Here is a 25,563-nt window from a genome sequence, read left to right as displayed (position 1 = left end):
CCCCACCTCCCAAATGTGTCTCCCAACTGTCCCCATTCAGGCCAGCTGATCACACAGTGATGACCACACTCTTCCCATCTCCTGTACTTTTGCAGTCATCGAGTGGGAGATAGAACGGGGCCTACTGAGCTTGACAGATGGGGACCAGGGGGCCACTGTCTTCTTGAGAGAGATCCGAGACCTTAACAAACACATCCTGGAAGACTGCACCCTAAAGATGGTGGACCGGCTTGCAGACGGCTGCCTTGACACAGATGCCCAGAACCTTCTCAGCAACCTCAAGGGGCGCATTGCTGACACGCAGCCTGGAGTCCTCAAGGCCCACCACCTGCCGTGGAGCCGTGACCTCGTGAACCCCCAAAATAAGGCTCATGCCCGGTACCTGAAGGCGCTAGGGGAGCAGTTTGTGGCCCGGGCTAACCACCAAATCCTTCAGCGCCTCCAGGAGCTGGAGGCAGGCAGGCAGGAACTGGCATGGCTCTACCAGGAGATCCGCCATCACCTGAGGCTGAGTGTCGAGGCCACCAGGACCTTCTGTGGGCGCCAAGAGCTCCTGGCCCAGGTGGGACAGAGACTCCTGCAGAGTAACAACCACCCCCACACGCCACTGGTGCTTTTCGGACCCCCAGGCATCGGAAAGACGGCTCTGATGTGCAAGCTGGCCGAGCAAGTGCCAGGGCTGCTGGGCTGCAAGACAGTGACCATCCTGAGGCTTTTGGGTACATCACAGATGAGCTGTGATGCCCCCAGCCTGCTCCAGAGTATCTGCTTCCAGGTGTGCCTGGCCTATGGGCTGCCCCTGCCTCCTGCTCAGGTCCTGGAGGTCCACACTAGGGTGGTTCAGTTTTTCCACACCCTTCTGCACACCGTCTCCTGCCGAAACTTCGAGTCCCTTGTGATCCTGCTAGACTCTGTGGATGATGTGGACTCCATCCACCGTGCTCGGAGGGTCCCCTGGCTGCCTTCTAAGTGTCCCCCAAGGGTCCACCTCATCCTCTCGGCCTGCTCAGGGCAGCAAGGGGTTTTAGATACTGTGCAGCAGACACTCATGGACCCAGAGTCCTACTGGGAGGTGAAACCCCTCTCCAGCAACCAAGGGCAAGAGATGATTCAGCTCCTGCTGACAGCCTCCAGGAGGACACTGAGCCCAGGGCAGAGGGATCTGCTCTGGGCCAGCCTCCCGGAGTGCGGGCACCCAGGGCAGCTGAGGCTGGCCTTTGAGGAGGCCCGGAAATGGGCCTCCTTCATTGTGCCTGCCCCTCTGGCCTCCACTGCTGAGGAAGCGATGCACCAGCTGTGTGCCCGTCTGGAGCAGACCCATGGGCAGCTCCTGGTGGCCCGAGTGCTGGGCTACATTGTGTCTTCTCGGTAAGTCTCTGCTTTTTCACCTCTTAAAAATTTTTTGGATTAATTTTATTTTTTAAGCTAATAAATAGAGCTCATGTACAAGAAAAATATAAAACATGCTACACAAAAGTCCCTCTCTTAAAAATAAATATGATTTAATGTACTAAGTTGTAATGTAATGTACAACTCATACATTTTAATGCACATTACTCAGAAGCATTAGTTGCAATGTATTTATTTTTTTCCTTTCTATTATTAAACCCTCACCCAAGGACATGCTTATTGATTTTAGAGAGAGGAAGTGGGAGAAGGGGAGAGAGAGAGAGAAATATCAATCAGTTGCCTCCCATACCTGGGATTGAACCCACAACCCAGGTATGTGCTGGGGATAGAGCCTGCAACCTTTTGGTGTATGGGACGATGCTCCAGCCAACTGAGCCACACTGGTCAGGGCAGTTGCAATGCATTTTTTGGAAAAGTGCTTTCTGCCTTACTTTTTTACACATAAAATTATTGTTGTTGTTATTATTATTTAAACAAACAAGGAAATTCTCAGAAAACCTCAAGCAAAAATCTTTTACAGACCTGAGAGTGTCTGGTAACAGTTTATAATATTAGTCTGGCCTTTATTATTATTATTTTCAATATAATCGTATTCTAGATCATGTTTTTTCTTTTCCAGCCATTCCCCATCCTCCTCCTCTTTGCCACCCATCAGCTTGTTCTCTGTAGCTATGGGTCTGTTTCTGTTTTGTTTATTTATTTGTTTAGTGTTTTAGAGTCCACATATAGTTAAATCATATGCTATTTGTCATTCTCTGACTTATTTCACTTACTATACTACCCTCTAGGTCCATCCAGGTTGTCATAAATGGCAAGATTTCATTCTTTTTATGGCAGGGTAGTATTCCATTATATATACCATCTCTTCTTTATCCATTCATTGATTGATGGACACTTAGGTTGTTTCCCTATCTTGGCTATTGTAAATAATGCTGCAGTGAACACAGGGGTACATATGTCTTTTTGAATTAGTGCTTTGGATTTCTTCAAATAAATATCCAGAGGCAGAACTGCTGGGTGCATAAGGCAGCTCTATTTTGTTGTTGTTGTTGTTGTTGTTAATCCTCACCTGAGGAGAATATTTTTTCATTGATTTTTAGGTAGAGTTGAAGGGAGAGAGAGAGAGAGAGATTGGTTGCTTCCCAAACAACCCCAACCAGGGCCCGGGATCAAACCTGCAACCCAGGTAGGTACGTGTCCTTGACCGGGAATCAAACCCATAACCCTTTGGTCCGAGAACTGATGCCCTAACTGCTGGGCCAAACCAGCCAGGGCTGACAGCTCTATTTTTAATTTTTAAACCTCCACACTGTTTTCCACAGTGACTGCACCAATTTACAATCTCGCCGACAGTGCACTAGGGTTCCTTTTTCTCCGTGTTTAACTTAACTTGAGACAGAAAGCATGCTCTCCTCTCTTAGGGCTACTGTAACAAATCGCAAACTGGGTGGCTGGCTTAGAACAAGAGAAATGTACTCTCTTAAGTTGCTGGAGTCCAGAAGTCTCAAATCAAGGTGTCAGCACGGCCGTGCTCAGGTGCTAGAGAAGAATCTGTTCTACGCCTTTCTTGGGGTTCTGTAGCTTGTAAACTCATCACCAATCTCTGCTTACAATGTCTCCTGACCTCTCCCTGTGAGTGTCTCTCTGTCTGAATTTCCTTCTTCTTGTGAGGACACTGCTCATTAGATTAGGGCCCACCTTAATCCTGGATGACCTCATCTTAACTTGATACTTCCCCAAAGATTGTTTTCAAACAAGGTCCCATTCACAGGTTCCAGGTTGACACTAATTTTGGGGAAACACTATTCACCCCCCAAGAATTCACATATCATAAAGTTCGCTCTTTTAAAGTGTACATTTCACCCTGGCCGGTGTGGCTCAGTTGGTTGGGCATTGTCCTGTGCGCTGATCAGGGCACATGCCTGGGGTTGCGGGCTCGATCCCCAGGAGGCAGTAGATCAATGCTTCCCTCTCCTGAATCGATGTTTCTCTCTCTTCCTCTCTCTCTAAAAAAATCAATAAAACTATTTTTAAAAATGAAATTATAAAATATACGTTTCAGCGGCATTTTGTATAGTCCCAGTGTCATGTAACCACTATCCATCTCCAGAACATGTCGTCCCCCGCAAGGAGGCCCGTCCGAATTAGCAGTCCCTCCCCAGTCTCCCTTCCCCAGTTCCCGACACCCACTAATCTCCTTTCTGTCTCTATGGAGACAGAAATGTAATATTTCTTTTCTAAAATTTTTACTTTGAAATACTTTCAAATTATAGACTAGTGGAAGAACTCCCATAGCACAAATAATTCCTGTTTTCTCAGCCTTTCACTACCGACATTTGGGGCCAGATCGTTCTTTGCAGTGTTTGGGGGCCTCCTGTGCACGGTAGGGTGGTGAATACCACCCTGAGGATTAACAAAAAGAGAGAGAGAAAAGAGAGGCCAGCATCCTGGCCTCCTCTACCCACAAAATGCCAGTAGTACCTATGTCCATCATGACAACCAAAAATATCTCAGGATGCCGCGAGGTGTCCCCTACAGGCAGAATGAGCCCTAGCTGAGAACTGCTGCCAAGCGCCCTTCCTCCAGAATCACCAATTTGCTACATTAGCTTTGTCTCTCCCTCTCTCCCTTTTTCTCCCTCTTATTTATCAATAAATAAATTCACTTTTTCTATTTTCCTGTCTATCTATCTATTTTTTTCTTTCTTTCTATTTTTCTACTGATCTATCATCTATTTATCTCCAGCTAGCTATTTTTCTTTTATTTATAATTCTTTTTTTTTTTAACCTCACCGGAGGACATTTTTGCATTTATCTTCAGATAAAGCAGGAGGGAGAGAGGGGGGAAGAGGGAGAGAGAAACATCGATGTAAGAGAGACACTTTGACTGGTTGCCACCCAGACGACCCCAACTGGAGCCAGGGACAAACTGCAACCAAGGTACGTGCCCTTTGTGAGAACTGAACCCAGGACTCTCTGGTCTGCAGGCGGACACTCTAACCGCTTAGCCAAACCTGCCAGGGCTATAATTCTTTCTCTTTATCTATCTTTTTTTTTTTTTCTCTCTCTCTTTTTTTTAATCCTCACCTGAGGATATTTTTTCTGTTTTATCCTCCCCCGAGGGCATTTTTTTCCATTTTTTGTTCAGATAGAGTGGGAGGGAGAGAGAGGAAGAGAGAGAGAGAGAGAGAGAGAGAGAGAGAGAGAGAGAGAAACATCAACGTGAAAGGGACACATCGAGTGGCTGCCACTCGCATGACTAACCAGGGCCGGGGACAAACTACAACCGAGGTACGGCTACAACCGAGGTATGTGCCCTTAGCGGGAACCGAACCTGGGTCTTTCTGGACCACAGGCCGACGCTCTAACTGCTGAGCCAAACCAGCCAGGGCCTTTTTTTCTATCTTTTTACTTATCTATCTATCTAATCTCTGTCTCAATATCTATCTACTTATACACACATACACATACAAACACACACATAATTTTTTCCCTGAACTATTTGAGAATTCATTACAGGTGTCACCTCCTTTCCCTTAAATGTGTCACATATTTCCTAAGAACAAGGACAGTTAGAACCCTACATTGGCCCTGGCCGGTTTGGCTCAGCAGTTAGAGCATCGGTCCATGGTCTAGAGAGACTTGGTTTCGGTTCCCGCTAAGGGTATGTACCTCAGTTGCAGTTTGTCCCCGGCCCCAGTTGGGATAGTGTGGATGGCAGCCAGTCGATGTCTCTCTCTCACATCAATGTTTCTCTCTCTTCCTCCCTCTGTCCCTCTCACTCTATCTGAAGATGAATGCAAAAGTGTCCTCAGGTGAGGATAAAAAAAAAAAAAGAACCCTACATTGCCACAGGACAATTATAAAACTCAGGAAATGTATCATTGACATAATAATATTTAACACACATTTTATAGTTAAAACTTGCTAATTGTCACAAAAATGTCAATTCAGGATCACATGTTGCATTTAGTTGTCATCTCTTTGGTTTCCCATAATCTGAACATTCTGCTGTCTGTCTTTGTCCTTTTGAAGAGCACAGGCCATATTCCTCAATTTTTAATGGAGAGATATATAGATAGATAGATAGATATATCTTGGTCCGGTTTATTTTTAATCCTTACCCAAGGATATTTTTCCATTTATCTTTAGATAAAGTGGGAGGGAGGGAAAAAAGGAGGGAGGGTGAGGGGGGAAGAGAGAGAGAAACATCAATGTGAGAGAGACACATGGACTGGTTGCCTCCCACACGACCCCGACCAGGGCTGGGGACTGAACCACAACTGAGGTACATGCCCTTGACTGGAATCGAACCCACAACTCTTTGGTCCACAGGCCGACGCTCAAACCACTGAGACAAACCAGCCAGGGCTCTCGGTCCTGTTTTCGAATAATGACTCTGGTTCAGCAGGTCTGGGGTGAAGCTGGGACCTGGTGTGTCTCTGCTGTGATGCTGCTGGTCCAGGGAGCACAGCTGGGGGCTGGAGGAGATTGTAGTTTACCCACCTGGTTTGGTCTGCTTCCTCCTGATCACACCCAAGTTAAACCTGAATGATATTGGGCCCCTCTTGGGTACCAATTTTCCCCCACTGTAAATTTGCAATGTTTCCCTTTGTAATTAATAAACAACATGTGAGGAGATCTCAGGAAAAAATCTGAGAGCAAACACCTCTGAAGAATCGACCTCAAGCTTGTGTCTACATTGAATTTCAGGCTTGTAGCATGGGAGTCAGCAAAACTGTAACAGGAAAATCCAACTCTAGTGTGTTTACAGAGTTCAAAGAAATGAAGGCTTAAATGAGGCTGCTCAGCTCAGAGAAAGTTTCAGGGCTGCAAACTGATGAACCTGGGTCAGTATGGTCAGGAGCAATTGCTGAGAGATGCCAGTTTTGGACAGTGATTCAGAAATAAGGAGCCGGAGGGAGGAGAAGCAGCCAGCAGCCTAGCTCCCAGCCCCAGGAGGGTGGGATAGAGGCCAATTAGCAGGCACACCAGGCAATAGAGCTTTCCCTTAAGAAAAGCTCTCAGGAACACTGGAGCCTATCATCAGAAATGCTTGACAATGCAATTTTGCCTCTTCTCAGTTTTGGGGCAGTTTTCTGCTTTCTGACCTTTGTCTTTCACCAAAAAATCAGGCAAGATGGGTGGGATCAGTGAGGGGGCTTTTCGTCTGTTTGTTTATTGGTTAGTTTGCCAGGAACAGAATCCCACTCACACTAATAAGGGCTTTATGCCGAGGCCCTGGGAGGAGCTTGGGAATCCAGAGCCACTCCAGAGCCAACTCCAGGGGGCATACCCCAGATTTTGCCATTGGTGCCCCAAACTGGGGAATGTTCCAGAATAAAGGGGTTTGGCCATCAGGCCACTGGGATGTTGTCTTTATGGAGGAAGAAAGTTGTCATGGAAACTGGCAAGCCACAGAAATCTGGGCAGTTTCTCATCCCTTCTCCCTCTGGATCCTTTCTACACGTCAGCTTTTGTTCTAGACTCTTCCTTTCTTTTCCCAGAAGTTCAGCTTGCCTCAAGCTTCCGTTGGCATCCTGAACTCCCATTTCAGAGACCTGATGCCATCATCCTGGCTCCTTGAATCCTGATTGCAAAATCTGGGAGACAGAAATCAATTGGCCTTTTCGGCCCTGTCTGATCTGATTGGTAAAGCAGGCAGGTGTCTGGTAGGCAGGTAGGACCACCCCTCCTCTAGGTGGGGAAGGCAGTTTAAGGATGGTGACCACGGGATAGGTGATTTCAGTGCCTCCAGTTCATGAGAGTATGTCATGTGTACAGACAGAGTCGGTGATGGTTGGGAGCCTGGCTCTGGAGAAGACCTGAGCTCTTTTAGGCCAGTGGTTCTCACCTGGGGAGATTCTCCAACCCCCTCCTCACCCTCCAGGGAACACTTGGTAATGTCTGGAAACATTTTGGTTATCATAGCTCGGGGGAGGGAGTGGCTGCTACTGACATCTAATGGGTGGAGACCAAGGATGCTGCTCAACACTCTACAGTGCACAGGACACCCCTCCCCTCTGCCAGAGAATGATGGAGCCCTACATGTCAGAAGTACTGAGCGTGAGAAAGTTTGCCTTAGCCTGAGATACTCTGTCTGCTCACTCTCCCTCTCTCTCTGTCTCTCCTTGATGTTGATACCCACCTTGTATACATCAGAAAATTTTAAGTGAGCAAGTATTCTGTATATGTGAAGAATGTGGCAAGTGTCTTGGTCAAAATGAAGACTTTGCTTAACATCGGAGAATTTTTTAAAAATCCACATGAGAGTACCCTGGCTGGTTTGGCTCAGCAGTTAGAGTGTTGGCCTGGGGTCCAGAGAGACCGGGGTTCGGTTCCCGCTAAGGGCACGTACCTCAGTTGCAGCTCGTCTCCGGCCCTGGTTGGGTCGTGCGGGAGGCAGCCACTCAATGTGTCCCTTTCACGTTGATGTTTCTCCCTCTCTCTCTCTTCTTCTCTCTCTCTCCCACTCTATCTGGACAAAAAAAAAAAAAAAAAAAAAAAATGTCCTTGGGTAAGGATAAAAAAATCCACATGAGCAGTTGCAGTTTCTAGCCAGTGAGGTGCAAACAGAACCTCCCTCTGCCCTGCTCTGAAAGGATCTCTGAGAGTCTTCATCCCCACACTGCGCTTCACTGCGGGCAAATCCAGTTCTCCAGTCTCATGCGCGAAGGTGTGAGACAGTTCTTTCGGTTCAGCACCAAAACTTCAGTTGGTCATCCTATTTAAAGCCGCTCCCTTTCTCTCACTCAGCCCTTTCTCAGGCCAGGAAACAGGACGGGCACAAGTGGTTTCTGCATCATTTTCCTAAGTTACCTCCTCTCTCCCTCCCTACGCTCCTTGGGGAGGGATGGTTTGAGGTTCTGTGACTGTGGGTACAGAAGGAAAGGTCTTATTTGATGGGTATATCTGGAACCAGGTATTGATGCCCACTGGGCCTGGGCACTATCCAAGTGCTGATCCTTTGGTGACGTGCAGGACACTGTGCAGCTGGCCGTGTCCCTCCCTCCCTTGGCGTCTGTGTCCTCCACACGCAGGAGACACAGCTGTGTTTCCATCCTCCTTCCTACAGGCAAGGGGTCTCGGAGGCCGAGCTGAAGGACATCCTGTCCTTGGATGATGAGGTCCTGCAGGCTGTGTACCAGGACTGGACCCCGCCGAGCAAGGAGCTGCTGCGTTTCCCACCCCTGCTGTGGGTGAGGCTTCGTCGTGATCTGGGAAACTGCTTGGCCAGGCGGCCCGTGGATGGCTTCACACTCCTGGCCATCGCCCACAGGTAGGTCCAGTGCTAAGGTGGAGCTGTCTGGGTGTCCAACAGCAAGAACTCACTGCTCAGGCTCTTCCTTGACCCGGAGCCTCTTCTCTCCCCATTCCCAGGGATCGAGTCCACTTGGAACAGCATTTAAGGATTTCCATGCACAGACTCTAACACAACTAATTTATTGTTTAAATTGAGGGGAAATTCACATATAAAAGTCACCATTTTAAAGTGTACAATTCAGTGGCACTTAGTACAATTCACAGTGTGGTGCAACCATCCCCTCTAAGTAGTTCCAGAACATTTTCATCACCCCAGAGGAGACCCCATCCCCATGAGCAGTTGCTCCCCACTTCCCCCGCAGCCCCCGGCAACCACTAATCCACTTTCTGCCTCTGTGGGTTTGCCTGTCCTGGACATTGCATATAGATAGAGTCATACAACGTGTCTGGCTTTTCTCACTCAATATCATGTTTTTGAGATGCATCCACATTGTAGTGTGTGCTAAAGCTTCATTCCTCTTTATGATTGTATGGATGAATTACTATTTATTTATCTGTTCATCCATTGATGGATTTGGGGCTGCTTCCACCCTTTGGCGAGTGTGAATAGTGCTGCTAGGAACTTGCATGTACATATTTTCATTCTTTTGCTATGTACTCGGAGTAGATATATATATTGTATATAATTCCAGGAATGGATTGCTGGGTCATACAGTAACTTACTTTATGTTAACATGAGAAGTCCAAAGATTCCATTTTAAAGTAATTTATTTGAGGGGAAAAAAGATGTGCCAATTTAGAGATAAATGTTAGGTAAGAAATAGGACAGGTGGTCAGAAGACTTAGTGAGCATCTGGATGGTGGTTTAGGATGGACTGCATTTGGGAACTACCTCCTGGAAGGCCAGTGGCCAACTCTGAGCTTGTCCAGTCTCCCAGGCCCACCAGCCCATGTCCCCTCTCTGCAGACAGCTGGCTGAGGTAGTCCGAGAACGCTACTTGTTGGGTCCTGAGAAAGCCAAGAGGCACGGAATGCTAGCTGACTTCTTCTTGGGGACCTGGAGCCAGGGCACCAAGAAACTCATCACCCTGCCACTGGTGGGGAAGCCCCTGAACCTGGACCGCAAGGTGAGGTGTCTACACCCCTGTCCCCCACCTCCAACCTCCACCCTGCTTTGGGAGCCAGACCACATCACTATTCACACATTTTCTTCCAGTCTTTCTTCTTATATGCCCAGGACCTCTAAGACTTGGCACCCTTAGCTGGTGTGCTGCCCCCTGACTTTTTGCCTCTCAAACACCTCAAGGCCCAGCTTAAATGCCTCTTCCTTGAGGAAGCCTTCCAGGTTTTTCTCCCTTCTCGATTACTTGTTCCTTACTTCATGTTCCCTTCACTCTGAGGTAGATCTTAATTTTTTAAACCTTTAATTTTGAAACCATTTTATTATTATTATTTTTTAAAATTATTTTTCCTTTATTGATGAGAGAGAGAGAGAGAGAGAACATCGATTGGCCGCCTCCTGCATGTCCCCCACTGGGGATCGGGCCCACAACCTGGGCATGTGCCCTGATTGGGAATTGAACCGGTGACCTCTTGGTGCATCATGGGTTGATGCTCAACCACTGAGCCACACCAGCCGGACTAGTTTTGAAATCATTTTAGATGTACAGAGGTGTTGCGAATCGAGTACAGAGAGTTCCCAGGGGCTCTTCCATCAGTTTCCCCTGACATTAACATCTTCTGTAACCATGGCATATTATTACAACGAGCAAAGACACTTGTAAATCTTTTTTTTGTCATAGATTTTTATTTTTTCTTTGTCTCCCAGGATGGACAGGGGAGGCCAGAGGCAGGGCCAGGCCTGATTGTTTCTCGGTGCTGCCCTTTCTTCTCTCTGACGACTCACAGATCTTTCTCTTGTGCCCAGAATCCTTGCAGGCTGTTTCATCCTTTCCCTCTAGGATGTGGTCTGCACTCCTTCCTGGCCTCCCAGCCGCAGGAACTCCTGCTTCAGTCCATCCTCCCCCAAAATGCTTCTGACAATGCAATCTGAACACGGGGCTCCTCTTATACCTCCCACGGCCCCCTAACACCCTCCCTGTCCTATCCAACCTCCCCAGCCTGATATTCATGATCTGCCTACAAACTCTCTAGTCTCATTTCCCACCATGATTGCCCGCTATGTGTTATAATTCAGCCCTCCCCAAACTCTCATTCTGCTCTCTCCCACCTCTGGACCTTTGCCCAGGAATCCCATTGTTTTCTGACACATTTCATCAGACAGACTCCTACTTATCCTTTGAGGCTCTGCTCCAATGCCCCTTGGATTCCCTGAATCCCACATCCCTTCCTCTGCCCCAGCTCAACTTGTGGTGGGTACAGGGCATCTCTGCCTGGAGTTGCGTGCTCATTCTCTCCAGCATCACCTGGTGCCCAGCCCGGTCTATGTTTGTGGAGTGAATGAATGAGCTCATGTGGTAGTAGCCTGGCTGCCATCCCCTCCTCCTCTGCAGGTGGCCCCCCAACCCCTGTGGTTTTCAGATACTGTTGCAAACCTGCGGAAACTGAAGGAGTTACCCTATCACCTGCTCCACTCAGGCCGCATCCAGGAGCTGAAGCAGGAGGTGCTGGGTAAGCCCTGGGCAGTCTCCACTCTCCACCATGCTCCGCCTTTCCAGAGCCTGGGAAACGCGAAGGGCAAAAGTCAATGTTCTTGGCTTCTCTGGGGGCACTGGGTCACCTGGTGTGGTTCTGCAGCCCCTTTCCAGGGGACACTTGGCAATGTCTGTGGATTTGGTTGTCAAGACTCAGGAAGGGGGTGCTACTGGCATGGAGTGCTAGTTGATAGTGCAGAGGGTGAGAAAGTCAGCTTTAGAATGAAAGAGGCCCTGTTTATCTGTATCAATATATCATCAATTGTCTCCACCTCTGTTTATCTACCACCTGTATCTATTAGTCATATCTACCTGTCATATTTGTCTTTTTATCATTTCTATCTCTATCTCTTATCTATATCTTTTTATCTATCTATTCATCTATTGTCTATCCATCCATTTTTCTTTTTGTGTATTTATCTATCATCTCTATCTCTAAGTACCATTTATGTTTGTCTATCATTTCTATCTCTCTCTGTCATCTGTGTCTATCATCTTTATGCCTTTCCATCAATCATCTATCTATTCATCCATCTTTCTATCTATCCATCTATTTGTCTGTTTTTTCTTTCTATCTTTCTTTCTTTTCTTTTCTTTTCTTTTCTTTTCTTTCAGTCATCCTTGTGATTCTCAACCAGGATGATTCTGCTCCCCAGGGGACTCTTGGCAATGTTTATGATTTTGGTTATCATGACTTCGGGGGGATGCTATTGGTATGTGGTGAGTGGAGACCAGGGATCCTGCTCAACACCCCATTGTGCACAAGACTACCCACCAAAGAGAATCACCCAGCAGTGCCAAGGGTAGAACCCCTGGGTGAACCAGAGAGGTGAGAGCTCACCTCCCTGGATGAACTAGAGAGAGGCATGAGCTCCCCACAGCCTCCCATTCTCCCCGCAGGCAACATGAACTGGATTTCCTGCCGGGGTGTCTCTGGGGGCATCGAGAGCCTGTTGGATGACTTTGACCTGTATGCCCCTCATGTGGACTGTCTTGAGGTGGGTCTGGTCCGAGAAGCCCTCCAGCTGTGCCGCCCGGCTGTGGAGCTCCGGGGCATGGGTGAGTGAGCTGGCCTGGCGGGGGGTCCACTCTGTACTGACCACTAGAAGCCCACTCTCCTCATTGAGCTGGATTTTTATTAACCAGCACACCTTTCCTGCCTACACCTTTGGGGTTTCTCTCAGTCTAGCCTCTAGAACTTTCCATTGAATTTAGGAATGCTTTGGAGTGATAACTACCAAAACAGTGCCTATCCCCTTGCCTATCTCCCAGCACCTGTTTCTAGAAAGGACCAGGTAGGTGATATTTCAGATAAAATCAATGAAATAATGTCAGTACTTGATATAACAAGAGAGAAAACATAGAAATTTTTTTTTATTGATAAAATATAAAAAATAATTATAATAATTGAGCATGACTTTTTGGTAACTCAGGTCTGCTAATGAAAAAGATGAGGGCATATGTGTTCTGGGGAATAACATTTTGCTTAATTGTGGTTCAAAGTCAGTATTTCCTGTCATTCCATCTACTGCAAACACTGATCTGTAAAAATCATTCTCGCTCTCAGGCAAATCACTGGGCTGCCCTAGAGACCGGAGAATCTCTGAGTCTTTAGTTGATACTCTGTCCAGGATGGTTTTCTGTTTGTTTTTGTTTTGTAAACTTATGGTAAAATGCATGTAACACAAAATTTACCGTTGTCATTGTTTTTAAGTGCACAGTTCAGTGGCATTGCCAATCACATTGTTCTGTAACCATCACCACTATTCACCTCCAGAACTTACCATCTTCCCAAACCTAAACTCTGTCCCCATTAAACACGAACTCCCCATCCCCTACCCCAGCCCCTGGCACCCACCCTTCTACTTTCTGTCTCTATGAATCCGACTATTCTCAGGACCTCATATCAGTGGAATCATACAGTATTTGACCTTTTGTGACTGGTTTATTTCACTCAGTATAATGTCCTCACATTTCATCCATGTCATAGTGTGTGTCAGAATTTCCTTCCTTTTTTTTTTTTTTAATTCTCATCCGAGGACATTTTTGCATATTTTGTTCAGATAGAGTGGGAGGGAGAGAGAGAAACATCAACGTGAAAGGGACACATGGAGTGGCTGCCACCCACATGACCCAACCAGGGCTGGAGATAAACTGCAACCGAGGTACATGCCCTTAGTGGGAACCGAACCCAGGTCTCTCTGGACTGCAGGCCACCGCTCTAACCACTGAGCCAAACCAGCCAGGGCAAATTTCCTTCCTTTTTAATGTTGAATAATATTCCACTGCATGGCTGGGCCATGCTTTGTTTACCCATTAACCCATCAATGGGCACTTGTGTTGTACATAATGTGCTGTGAACATGTGTGTACAAGTTGCTTTTCAAGACTGCTTTCAATTCTTTTTAAAATTTTTATCTTTATTGTTGAAAGTATTACAGATGTTCCCCCATTGACCCCCTCCACCCCACGACTATTCTGTGACAACCAATTTGTACTTCCTAACCCCTTCACCTTTTTCACCCATCCTCCCAACCCTCCTCCCAACTGGCTACCAACAAAAAGTTCTCTGTATCTGTGAATCTGTTTCTGTTCTGCTTGTTAATTTTGTTAGTAGATTCAATTGTTGATAGGTATGTATTTATTGCCATTTTATTGTTCACATTTTTATCTTCTTCTTCAAGATGACCCTTTAACATTTTATATAATACTGGTTTGGTGGTGATGAATTCCTTTAGATTTTTCTTGTCTGAGAAGCTCTTTATATGCCCATCAATTCTTAATGATAGCTTTGCAGGATAGAGTAATCTTGGTTGTAGGTCTTTACTTTTTATCACTTTGAATATTTCTTGCCACTCCCTTCTGGCCTGCAAAGTTTCTTTCGAGAAGTCAGCTGACAGTCTTATTGGAGCTCCCTTGTAGGTAACCAACTGCTTTCTCTTGCTGCTTTTAAGATTCTCTCTTTGTATTTAACCTTTGGCATTTTGATGATTAGGTGTCTTGGTGTGGACCTCTTTGGGTTCATCTTGTTTGGGACTCTCTGTGCTTCCTGGACTTGTATGTCTGTTTCCTTCACCAAGTTAGAGAAATTTTATGTCATTATTTTTTCAAATAGGTTTTCAATTTTTTGCTCTCTCTTCTCCTTCTGGCACCCCCATGATACAAATGTTGGTATGCTTGAAGTTGTCCCAGAGGCTCCTTACACTATCCTCATTTTTTTTGGATTCTTTCTTCTTTTTGATGTTCTGATTGGGTGTTTTTTGCTTCCTTATATTTCAAATCAATGGTTTGCTTCTTGGCTTAACCTACTCTACGGTGGATTCTTTGTAAATTATTCTTTATTTCAGTTAGTGTATCCTTCATTTCTGACTGGTTCTTTTATTTATTTTTTAAATATGTGTTTATTGATTTTTTAGAGAGAGAAGAAGGGAGAGAGAGAGAGAGAAACATCGATGTGAGAGAGAAACATCGACCAGCCACCTCCTGCATCCCCCTACTGGGGATCAAGCCCGCAACCCGGGCACGTGCTGTGACCAGGAATTGAACCAGGACCTCTCAGTCCATAGAACGATGCTCAATCCACTGAGCCATACTGACTGGACCGACTGGTTCTTTTTTATGCTCTTGAGGTTCTCATATATTCCTTGAACATCATTATAATGAGTGTTTTGTCTCTATTTTGTTTAGTTGTTTTTCTGGAGTTTTGTTCTGTTCTTTCATTTGGGACATGTTTCTTTGTCTCCTCATTTTGGCTGCTTCCCTGTGTTTGTTTCTATGTATTAGGCAGAGTTGCTACATCTTCTTGGCTTGGTAGAGTGGCCTAATTTAGTAGGTGTCTTGTAGGGTCCAGTGGCACAGTCTCCTTGATCACCTCAGCTGGGCATTTGAGGTACACCCCCAATGTGGGCTGTACACTCTTTTGTTGTAATTGAGTCTTGATCGCTGTTGGCACATCCATGAGACGGATTTACTCAGGTTGATCAATGACTGGCTGTGACCACTGACCAGTGACCTCTGACCATCTTGGAAGATCAACTGTGCAGGGGCCCACCCCACAGAGCAAGCCTTACTTCATCAGGGCCCTGGTACCCACTGAGTACACCCCTTGAATGTGTCATTTGTGGAAGTGGTTTGGTGGTGGTGCTTTGACGTGATCTGAAGCTGTCCACTGGTTGTGCTCGCTCTGGGGCAAGGTCAGCCACTGCCTGTGTTCTACCCAGGGCCACCAGGCATAAGCTACAAAGCGATCTGCAGATGGCTGCTTCTGGTGCTGGGCTTGGAGGTGCCCAGGAAAGGCCAAGTTATGAACCAAGACTGGCTACTGCTAGTGCTGGACCTGAGGACACTTAATGAGAGGTATGGGGCTTGCTGAGAGACCAGATGCTGCTTGTTTGAGAGATTTTAGGAAAATCTGAAGCAGGAGCCAAGACAGGCTAATCCTATGGTAAAGCCACTGGAAACAGCTTGGGTGGGCCTGAAAGTTGGGGGGGCAGGGCCTCAGGGGATCACCAGGTTGGGGCAAACAGTGTGAGCCAGGTTGCTGGAGTCTCAGTTATGGTGCCCTCTGCTGGCTCTATGGGGGAAGGGCTCATCAAAGGAATAATGGCCTCTGCCAGCACTTCCGTCTGGGAGAAAGCTGCCCCACCAGCATTATTCTTAATGACAAACAATTCAGTCCCTACCCCTATGTCTCTGGTGCCTTTCAAGCTGCTGCCCCTGTGCTGGAGCTCAGAGGGAGTGAGTCCAAGTAAATTCGTGTGCTGGCCCTTTAAGAGAAGCTGCTTAGGTCTCCCTCAGCCTCAGCCTCCCTCAGCCTCAATTTCCACTGGTTTTTACAGCCAGAGTTGTGGGGACTTCTCTTCCTGGCATTGAAATCCTGAGCTGGGTGCCTGATGTGGGACTGGGACCCCTCATTCCTCAGGGGGTACCTCCACAGCCCAGATATCCCTTACCAACTGCCCCTCCTACCAGTCTCAATGTGGCCTCTTCTTTAATTTCATAGTTGTAAGATTTCCATTCAGCTCGATTTCAGGCAGTTCTGAATGATGGATGGTCTGTAGTTCAGTTATAATCTTGATGTGGTGTGGGAGGAGGCAAGTACCAAGTTTACCTATGCTGACATCTTGACCAGTGCTTTCAGTTCTTTAGGGTATATACCCAGAAGTGGGCTTTCTGAGTCATATAGTCTTTCTGGGTTTAACTTTTTGGGAACTTCCATACCATTTTCCTCAGCAGCTGCACCATTTTGTAATCCCACCAACAGTGCCCAAGGGTTCCAATTTCTCCACATCCTCACCAACACTTGTTATATTCTGATTTTTTTGTTCTTTTTCTTTTTCAAATCCTCACCTGAGGATATTTTTCCAGTTATCTTCAGAGTGTGTGGGGGGGGTGGGGGAGGGAGAAACACTGAGGCGAGAGACACACCGATCAGCCGCCTCCCACAGGACTCCAACCAGGGCCAGGGACTAAACTGTAACCAAGGTACACGCCCTTCACTGGAAACGAACCTGTGACTCTTTGGTCTGTGAGCTGAGGCTCTAACCACTGAGAAAAACTGGCCAGGGCTATATTTTGATTTTTTTTATTACTCCTCACCCAAGGATGTTTTTCTATTTATCATCAGATACAGTGGGAGGGAGGGGGAGAGAGAGAGACAGAGAGAAACATTGATGTGATAAAGCCACATAGACTGGTTGCCTTCCATATGACCCAACCAGGGCTGGGGACGAGCTGCAACTGAGGTACATGTCCTTGACCAGAATCGAACCCGCAACTCATTGGTCCAAGGGCTGACGCTCTAACCGCTGAGCCAAACCTGCCAGGGTGCCAGGATGGCTTTTATCACATAATTCCCACCAGCTTTTGATCAGAGGGTTTTATAAAGTTGCTGAATTCTATGTTCCTTCCATGGCTCCCTCAGAACTCAGCTGCTTCTGCAAGAAGCCTGTCTAGCCATCAATGAAGCTGGACTCTCCCCAGTCCCCCTAAATTTTTCATCACTGCACTCTGCTCTCATTTGTCTTAGCTCTTACTATTTCTGCTGGGTTGTTTTTGTTTGTTTGTTTGTTTGTTTTTGCATCAAGTGTCTGCCCCATCAGACTGAGCTCTGTGAGTGTAGGGTATCCCCCATTTGCTCCTTACCAAATCTGAACCCCTACATATAGACCAGAACTAGCCAAGAGCGTGGATTATAAGCCCCACTGTGTTGATTTAAATCAGGGCTCTGCCACTTACCAGTAGTATGACCTTGCAAGTCCTTACCCTCCCCACATCTGCCTTGCAGTCCTCAGTTTTCCCATCTGCAAAATGGGATGATAATTGGCCCTTCCACCTAGGGCTGCCTGGAAGGGTAGGCAAGTCGGTTTATGTAGAGCCTGTCCCTATGGTGCCATCGAAGGTCTTGTTACTGTCACATGACAGCATCAATATTGTAGATGTGAATAGCCTTGGACTGGCCATTTCTGTGGTGAATGAGCCTCAGCTTCCATCATCTGTGAATTGTGGCATTGAATTAGCATGTTGAGGGTCCCACTCAAGTGGAAGGCACTAGTGTCCACCATTTGTTATGCCTTTCTCATGCATCATGCTCACCAGGAGTCGTAAACCTCACAGGGAGTAATTTCCCAAGAAAATAGCCTTGGACACAACTGCCCAAATACAGCATGTTCTTTGCAGCATCCTTGATTGACAAGTTGTGGCTCCCCTAGCACAATGAGGCGTAGAAACAAATGTTTGCCACCAGAGGACACAGCTGGGCAACCTGTTCTCTCTGCACATTTCAACACTTTCAGCGGGCTCCTAAAAATGGGTAGATATTCCTGACTTCTATTACCTCAGGCTGCAGGATGACTTGGAGTGATGCCATTTCTGACTCTGTTTTTATTTAAAAGACTGATATTTTGTTCATCATAGATTTTAGGTACATACATTTTTATTTTACTTTATTTTTATCCTCACCTGAGGATCTTTTTCCATTGGTTTTTCAGCTAGAACGGGAGGGAAGGATGGCGAGAGAGACAGAGAGAAACATTGATGTGAGACAGACATATTGATTGGTTGCCTCCCGCATAACCCGACCAGGGCCTGCAACTGAGGTACAGGTTCTTGACTGACAATTAAACCTGCAACTCTTCAGTCTGTGGGCCAAAGCTCTAACTGCTGAGCCAAACCAGCCAGGGCAAAATTTTTGATTTTTGAAATATAGCATTGGCCCTGATAGAGCATCGGCTTGTGCACCAAAGTGTGAAGGGTTCAATTCCCGTTGAAGGGCACATACCTGGGTTGCAGGTTTGCTCCCTGGCCCTGGTCAGGGTGTGAGATCCAGAAAGCAACCAATCGATGCCTCTCTCTCTCATGGATGTTTTTCTTTCTCTCTTGCTCTCTTTCTCCGTCCCTCCCTTCCACTTTTTTTTAAATCCTCACCTGAGGACATTTTTCCATTCATCTTCAGATAGAGTGGGAGGGAGAGAGAGAGAGGGAAAGAGACAGAAACATCGATGTGAGAGGGACACATCAACTGGTTGCCTCCTGCCTGACCCTGACCAGGGCCAGGGACGAACCACAACTGAGGTACGTGCCCTTGACCAGGAATGAACCCGCGACTCTTTGGTCCAAGGGCTGACACTCTAACCTCTGAGCCATACTGGTGGGGGCCTTTCCACTCTTTCTAAAAATCAGCGGAAAAAAATATCCTCAGGTGAGGATTAACAAAATAAAATAAAATATTGTATTAAAATAGTATATTTCTTAATGGTTGAGCCTATAGTGCCACCTTAAATTTTGCACCCATGATGAGTGAGGCACTTGCCCTTGCCCTTGCCCTTGGCCCTGCCACATTTCACCCACCAGCAAACCAAGGCACAGGGCATTGCCACCATGGCCCAAGACCCCAACAATAGGGGCAAAATAAATTGTCCACCTTCAGTGTCCCTAGTCTTTACTCAAAGTTGGAATCAAACTCTTTGGGTCAGATTACTGCCTCTGACTGGCTGTGTGACCTTGTGCAGATTGCTTAACCTCTCTGTGCCCCAATTTTGTGCTTTATAAACTTGGGCTAATAATGATGATAGGCCCTGGCCGGTTTGGCTCAGTGGTAGAGCGTCAGCCTGCATACTGAAGAGTTGTGGGTTCGATTCTGGTCAAGGGCATATACCTCAATTGCAGTTCGTCCCTGGCCCTGGTCAGGTGGTGGGGGAGGCAACCAGTTGTTGTGTCTCTCTCACGTCGATGTTTCTCTCTCTCTCTCCCACTCTATCTGAAGATAAATAAAAAAAAATTCTTGAGTGAGGATTTAAAAATAATAATAATAATAATAATGATAATGATAACTGTGTGGTAGGCAGAAAAAACTGCCACCTCACCACCATCACCACCACCAACTATATATTCACTTCCTAATCCCTGGAACCTAAGACAATCATCTTATATGAGAAAAGATGTGATTAAGTTAAGGATATTGAGATGGAGAGTTCGTGCCAGATTATCTAGGTGGACTTCAATGAAATCACAAGTATCCTTATAAGAAGGAAGCAGAGAGAGATTTGAAAGAGAAAAGGAGAAGACATGGAGAAACATAGATGAGAAGGCTGTGTGAAGATGGAGGCAGAGATTAGGGTGATGTAGCCAAGGATGCCTAGAGCCCCCAGAATCTGGAAGAGACAAGGGAGAATCCTCCCCTAGAGCTTTGGAGGGAGCACAGCCCTGCTGACCCCTTGATTCACTTCTCGTCTCCAGAACTGGGAGAGAATAAAGTGCTGGGTTTGTTTGTTTGTTTGTTTGTTTGTTTTGTTTTTTGGTACATACCCCTAGTGGGAACCGAACCCGGGACTCTCTGGTCCGCAGGCCAACACTCCAACCGCTGAGCCAAACCGACCAGGACTAAAGTGCTGTTGTTTTAAGCCACCCAGTTTGTAGTAACTTGTTATGGCAGCCACAGGAAACTAATACACTCCCTGTCCCCCCCGGCCTGACAGTGGAAAGATTGCAAATGCTACATGGGAGCCATGCACCTCAGGGACGGAGGTGGCTAGGGTGTAAAAAGGCTGACTAGGGGTTGAGCAATTCTTCCTTCCTTGACACTAGTGACAATGACCTTCTCTTGCTCAGTAGCCCTCAGTGGCTCCCTGCCATTCCCAGGACCTAACTATGGAAATAAGGCCTTTGTCAGCCTCTTGGTTTCCTTTCTTGCCTTTCCCTACTTAACTAATTATTATTATTATACACCAGATGATAACATTTTAGCAGAGGAAAACCAGTGGGCCGAGTTTCTTATTGAATTTTATTCCTGTCAATAAAGTGGGTAATCTAAATAGTTATATTCTGTTTTTCACAGGTATTAATAAATCTATTTTCATTTAAAATTTTAAAAAACTGTGAAGTGCTGGGGAAATGATCGGTATTTCTCTCACAGACTTGTTGGGTGTCTGTAAGGTTCTAGGCAGTAAGAACACAGCAATGAACAAGACAGGCATTATACCTGTTTTCAGGAAACTCCGGGTCTAGGGTAGTGATGGTGGCGGGGCCATCGAATAAACACACAAATATTAGATTGCTACTGTGACAAAACCTAAGCTTGGGGACTGTGGGGATTGGAGGGTTGGACTGGAGAATGTTTTTTTCAGAAGTGACCTTTGAGCTAAGAGGAGGATGAGATGACTGGGGTGAGAAAGGGGAGGGAGGAAACATTCCGGTGGTGGCCCAAAGGCTGGCAGCCAGCTAGTGCACTTGCAGTAGGGGCAAATACGTCTGGATAACAGGCAGGAGAGGATGACAGGCAAAGGGGGCTGCGCTTGACCCAGGAAATCAGTGTTCCCTACCCTTAACTGGAGTTCCCTTTGTTGCAGAGAGGAGCATCCTGTACACAGAAATCCTGGCCAGACTCCATTTCTTTGCCACCTCGCATCCGGCACTGGTGGGACAGTTGTGCCAACAGGCCCAGAGCTGGTTCCGGGAGTGCCCACACCCTGTGCTGGTGCCTCTCGGAGGATTCCTCCAGCCCCCAGGAGGACCCCTCTTGGTGACCCTCACTGGCTGTCACAAAGGTAGGTCTCCCCAGTGTAGTAAAAGTCCTGCCAGGCACGCTCTTGCCCAGGGCACTGGAGGGCAGATATTTCAGGATACTCTCTGGGACTACCCCCTGCCAGTCTGGAGACCCCAAGGGTGCCATTAGGGCTGCCCCTGCTGTCTCATGCTGACTCACTCTCTGCCCCACAGGGACTGCAGATTACTAGTGTGAAGACTGCTAATGAGCCTGGGGTGAGGAGATGCCAACTGCTTCAGGGTTCTTGCCTCTGAGAGTTTAGTGCCCATCCCACAGAGAGTTTCTGCAATTTACAGGCCAATGCTAGTAAGTCTGGACGCTATGAATGGCTCCTGAGACGCTGATGGAACTTGTAGATTCCCTGGGACACCAGAACGTCAGTGGGACAAGATAATTTCATTCTATCCATTCATCATCCATTTGTCCCTTCCTCTCTCCCTCCCTCCCTCCCTCCCTCCCTTCCTCCCTCCCTCCCTCCCTCCCTCCCTCCCTCCCTCCCTCCCTCCCTTCCTCCCTTCCTTCCTTTCTTCCTTCCTTCCTTCTTTCCTTGTTGGGAAAGCTACACTCCCAAGGCATAGTGCTTTTGAAATAGAAATTCTAAGTGACACTCAGTACAATTAATTGAAGAATTGATTTAGGGACAACCACTAGAATGCTGTAGTGAGAAGGATTGTGAGACCGAATCTGGTTTAATGGCAAACATTGTATATTTGTTAGGATATAGGTTCAGATACTACAACAAAGGCCAAAATAACAGCAGCTTAAATAAAATAGTTCATTTCTCTCTTACATAACAGTCAGTGTCCGCTGGGGAGTGTCCAGTGGGGAGCAGAATTGCCCCGGGTGAGAACTGCTGAACTGGAGAGACACTTACGCCCAAGCTGTGGCTTAGTCCCTAAGAGCAATATAAACATCACAGCTGAGATCTGAATCTTGTGTCTGAAAGCTCTGGCTTCGAAATCTTGGCTCTGCTACTTCCTAGGTGTGTGGCTCTGGACAGGGACTGAATCTGTCCATGCCTCAGTTTCCCTATCTATGAAGTGGAGGCCCATTAGAGGACCTAATGGTTGAGCACTTATATACGGGAGCTGATGTCTTCTGTGGGCTGTAGGCATCACCGCTATGGCCTGGAGCCTGGAAGAGAAACTGCTGGTGGTCGGCACCCAGGATGGCATTGTGGCTGTGTGGGACATGGAAGAGCAGCAGGTGATCCACATCCTAACCGGACACACAGGTGAGACTCAGGAAGTGGTTTACTATCACCTTCCTAGTGTCCCACATCAATCAGTCAGTCCCCAGAGCCCCTTCACTACCAATTCACTTCTCTGTATCAAAACTCTGGCTTTGATCCTGCATCATTGAACTATTGCCACATAACAAAACACTCCAAAACATAGTAGATTCAAACAATAGCTATTTGTGTAGCTCACTTTCTGTGAACTGGAAATCAGACTGCACTGAGCTGGGCAGCTCTTCTGGTCTCAGCCAGGCTTGCGCATGCACCTGTGATCAGTTAGTGAGGCGCCTGGGAGCTCACTGCGTCAGGATGTTCTCCGCTGAGACAGGCCAACTCATGGTCTCTCATCCTCCAGCAGGCCAGCTGGTGCAGAGGCAGAGTCTCTAGAGGGAAAGTAGAAGCACACAAGGTCTCTTAAGGCCTGGAACTGTCCTTGGAACTGGTACCCTGTCACATTGTACTGGCCGAAGGAAGTCACAAGAACAGTCCAAAATCAATGAGCAGGGAAATAGACTTTATCTCTTTTTTTAATTTTTCTTTTTTTATCTTCACCCAAGGACATTTTTGCATTTATCTTCAGACAGAGCAGGAGGGAGAGAGGGAGGAAGAGAGAGACACACACACACATTGACTGATTGCCACCCATACGACCCCAACCGGGGCCAGGGACAAACTGCAACCAAGGTATGTGCCCTTAGTGGGAACCAAACCCGGGCCTCTCTGGTCCGCGGGCCGATGCTCTAACCGCTGAGCCAAACGGGCCGGGACTGGACTTTATCTCTTGATGGGAGAAGTAGAGCCACACTGCAGAAAATATAGATCAGAGAGAGTAAAGCCTTGTGAATATCTATGCAGTTTTTCTAGCGCAGTAAAGTTTTCATTTCTGCAGAGTCCCATTACCACAATGGTTCATTCATTTGATCAATTATTGAGTGCCTACTGTATACCAGGTCCTGTTCTAGAGGCTGAAGAGAGACAAATCAGGGCCAAGACTAGGGCGAGGGAAGTAAGGTATACACCCTCGATGCACAATTTAAAGGGGTGTCACTGCCCTAGCTGGCTTGACACCGTTGGTTGGAGTGTCATCCCATACACCAAACAGTGGTGGGTTCGATTCCTGCTCAGGGCACATACCCAGGTTGTGGCTTTATTCCCTGGTTGGGGCACATGCGGAGGCAGCTGATCCATGTTTCTCTCTCACATCAATGTTTCTCTCTCTCCTTCCCTCTCTCTAAAATACATTTTTTTAAAAAGTTAAACAAATAAAATAAAAATAAGGGGGTGGTCCCAAAATTAATATAACCTTAGTCATCATGATAAATAATATTCCAATGCAATGTTTTTAAAAATGGAAATTAATGTAAAAATAACCCCAATGAATAATTTCAACCTGTCTTAAATAATGACAGGATCAGCAATGTTGCCAAGCCACAATGGAACCAGCAACAAAAGGGAAACTCAGTGATTCGGTACCTCCTTCAATTTTGCTCCTAAGGAGAGCGCCTCACTTGACTCACCCTGGTCCTGGCCCGACTGAGACTCATGTATTTGGAAGGATGAGCCAGTACAAACTGTGAGAAGTGTAATGAGGAAAACAACTTGTCATGAGCTAGAATAACCAAAGTGACCAATTTAGGGTGTTAGAGAAGGCATTCCTCTAAGCAGGGACATTTCATCCAAGACACAACGAGTGTGAAGGAAGAGGTGTGCAAAGGGAAGGCGGTGGGAAGAGCGTCAAAGCATGAGGATAGGGAAAAACTAGGGCAAAGGCACTGAGAGGGGCGGAGTCTGGCACGTTTACAAAACAGCAAGGAAGCCATGGGGCTGGAGCTCCGGACATTGTATCAAATAAAAGGAGCCACACAAAAGGCCACAGAGTGTATGATTCCATCTAGATGAAATGTCCAGAACGGGGCAAATCCATAGAGACAGAAAGCAGATTAATGGTTGCTAGTGGGAGAGGGAGGGATAGGGAGTGACTGCTAATGAGGACAAGGTCTCCATTTAAAGAGATGGAAATATTCTGGAGTTAGATAGAGGTGATAGTTATACAACATTGTGAATGTACCAAATACCACTAAATTAGACACTTTATTTTTTAAAATATGTTTTTATTGATTTTTTAGAGAGAGGAAGGGAAAGAAAGAAACATTGATTAAGAGATAAACATCGATCGGCTGCCTCCTGCACGCCCCCTACTGGGGATCAAGTTCACAACCTGGGCATGTGCCTTGACCTGGAATAGAACTGGGACCTCTCAGTCCATGGGACTGACACTCAATCCACATGGGCCAAGCAGAGTTAGACACTTTAAAAGGGCTAAAGTGGCCCTGGACACTTTGGCTCAGCGGTTAGAGCATCGCCCGTGGACCAAAGAGTCCCAGGTTTGAGTCTGACCAAGGGCACGTGCCTCGGTTGCGGTTCGTCCCTGTCCCTGATTGAGGTCATGGGGGTGGCAGCCAATCTATGTATCTCTCTCACATAATGTTTCTCTCTCTCCCTCCCACTGAGTCTGAAGATAAATGTAAAAATATCCTTGGATGAGGATTAAAATAAATAAATAAAATAAAATGGCTAAAATGATACCCTGACTGGTTTGGTTCAGCAGTTAGAGCATTGGCCTAAAGGGTCCTCGGGTCTTGGGTTCGATTCCCGATCAAGGGCATGTACCTGGGTTGCAGATTCAAACCCTGAACCTGGTCAGGGTCCTTTGGAAGGCAACCAATCGATATGGACATACTGATATTTCTCTCTCTCTCCCCCTCCTTTCCACTCTATCTCAAAAAAAAAAAAAAAAATCAATGGAAAAACCTTATGTAAAGATTAACAGGAAGAAGAAAAAAAAAAGAAGACTGCATACAGAAGTGGAACAACAAATCCAAAAAAATAAAAATAAAAAATGGCTAAAATGATAAGGGGAGAAGGAGTAGGGAATGACAGCTTTGTAAAGTTATGAAAA

At 46.7% G+C, this 25,563-nt stretch overlaps 1 protein-coding gene across 1 annotated transcript in view; it reads left to right on the top strand.

The window, feature by feature from the left end:
- The first annotated feature begins 202 nt into the window (after positions 1-202).
- Positions 203-25,563, top strand: part of NWD1 (NACHT and WD repeat domain containing 1) — a 69,736-nt gene continuing 44,375 nt past the window's right edge. Inside the window, exons 1-7 of the mRNA XM_036241443.1 lie at positions 203-1,368; positions 8,485-8,688; positions 9,640-9,799; positions 11,186-11,303; positions 12,227-12,385; positions 21,171-21,368; positions 22,479-22,601. Coding sequence (XP_036097336.1) covers positions 218-1,368; positions 8,485-8,688; positions 9,640-9,799; positions 11,186-11,303; positions 12,227-12,385; positions 21,171-21,368; positions 22,479-22,601 — 2,113 coding nt within the window. The 5' untranslated portion in view covers positions 203-217. The remainder of the gene's footprint in view (positions 1,369-8,484; positions 8,689-9,639; positions 9,800-11,185; positions 11,304-12,226; positions 12,386-21,170; positions 21,369-22,478; positions 22,602-25,563) is intronic.

This window comes from Molossus molossus, unplaced genomic scaffold (assembly GCF_014108415.1).
Source record: "Molossus molossus isolate mMolMol1 unplaced genomic scaffold, mMolMol1.p scaffold_m16_p_4, whole genome shotgun sequence".
NCBI classification, from domain to species: Eukaryota; Metazoa; Chordata; class Mammalia; order Chiroptera; family Molossidae; genus Molossus; species Molossus molossus.
Note: the sequence above shows the minus strand (reverse complement) of the source record. Positions and strands in the feature narration are given on the sequence as shown.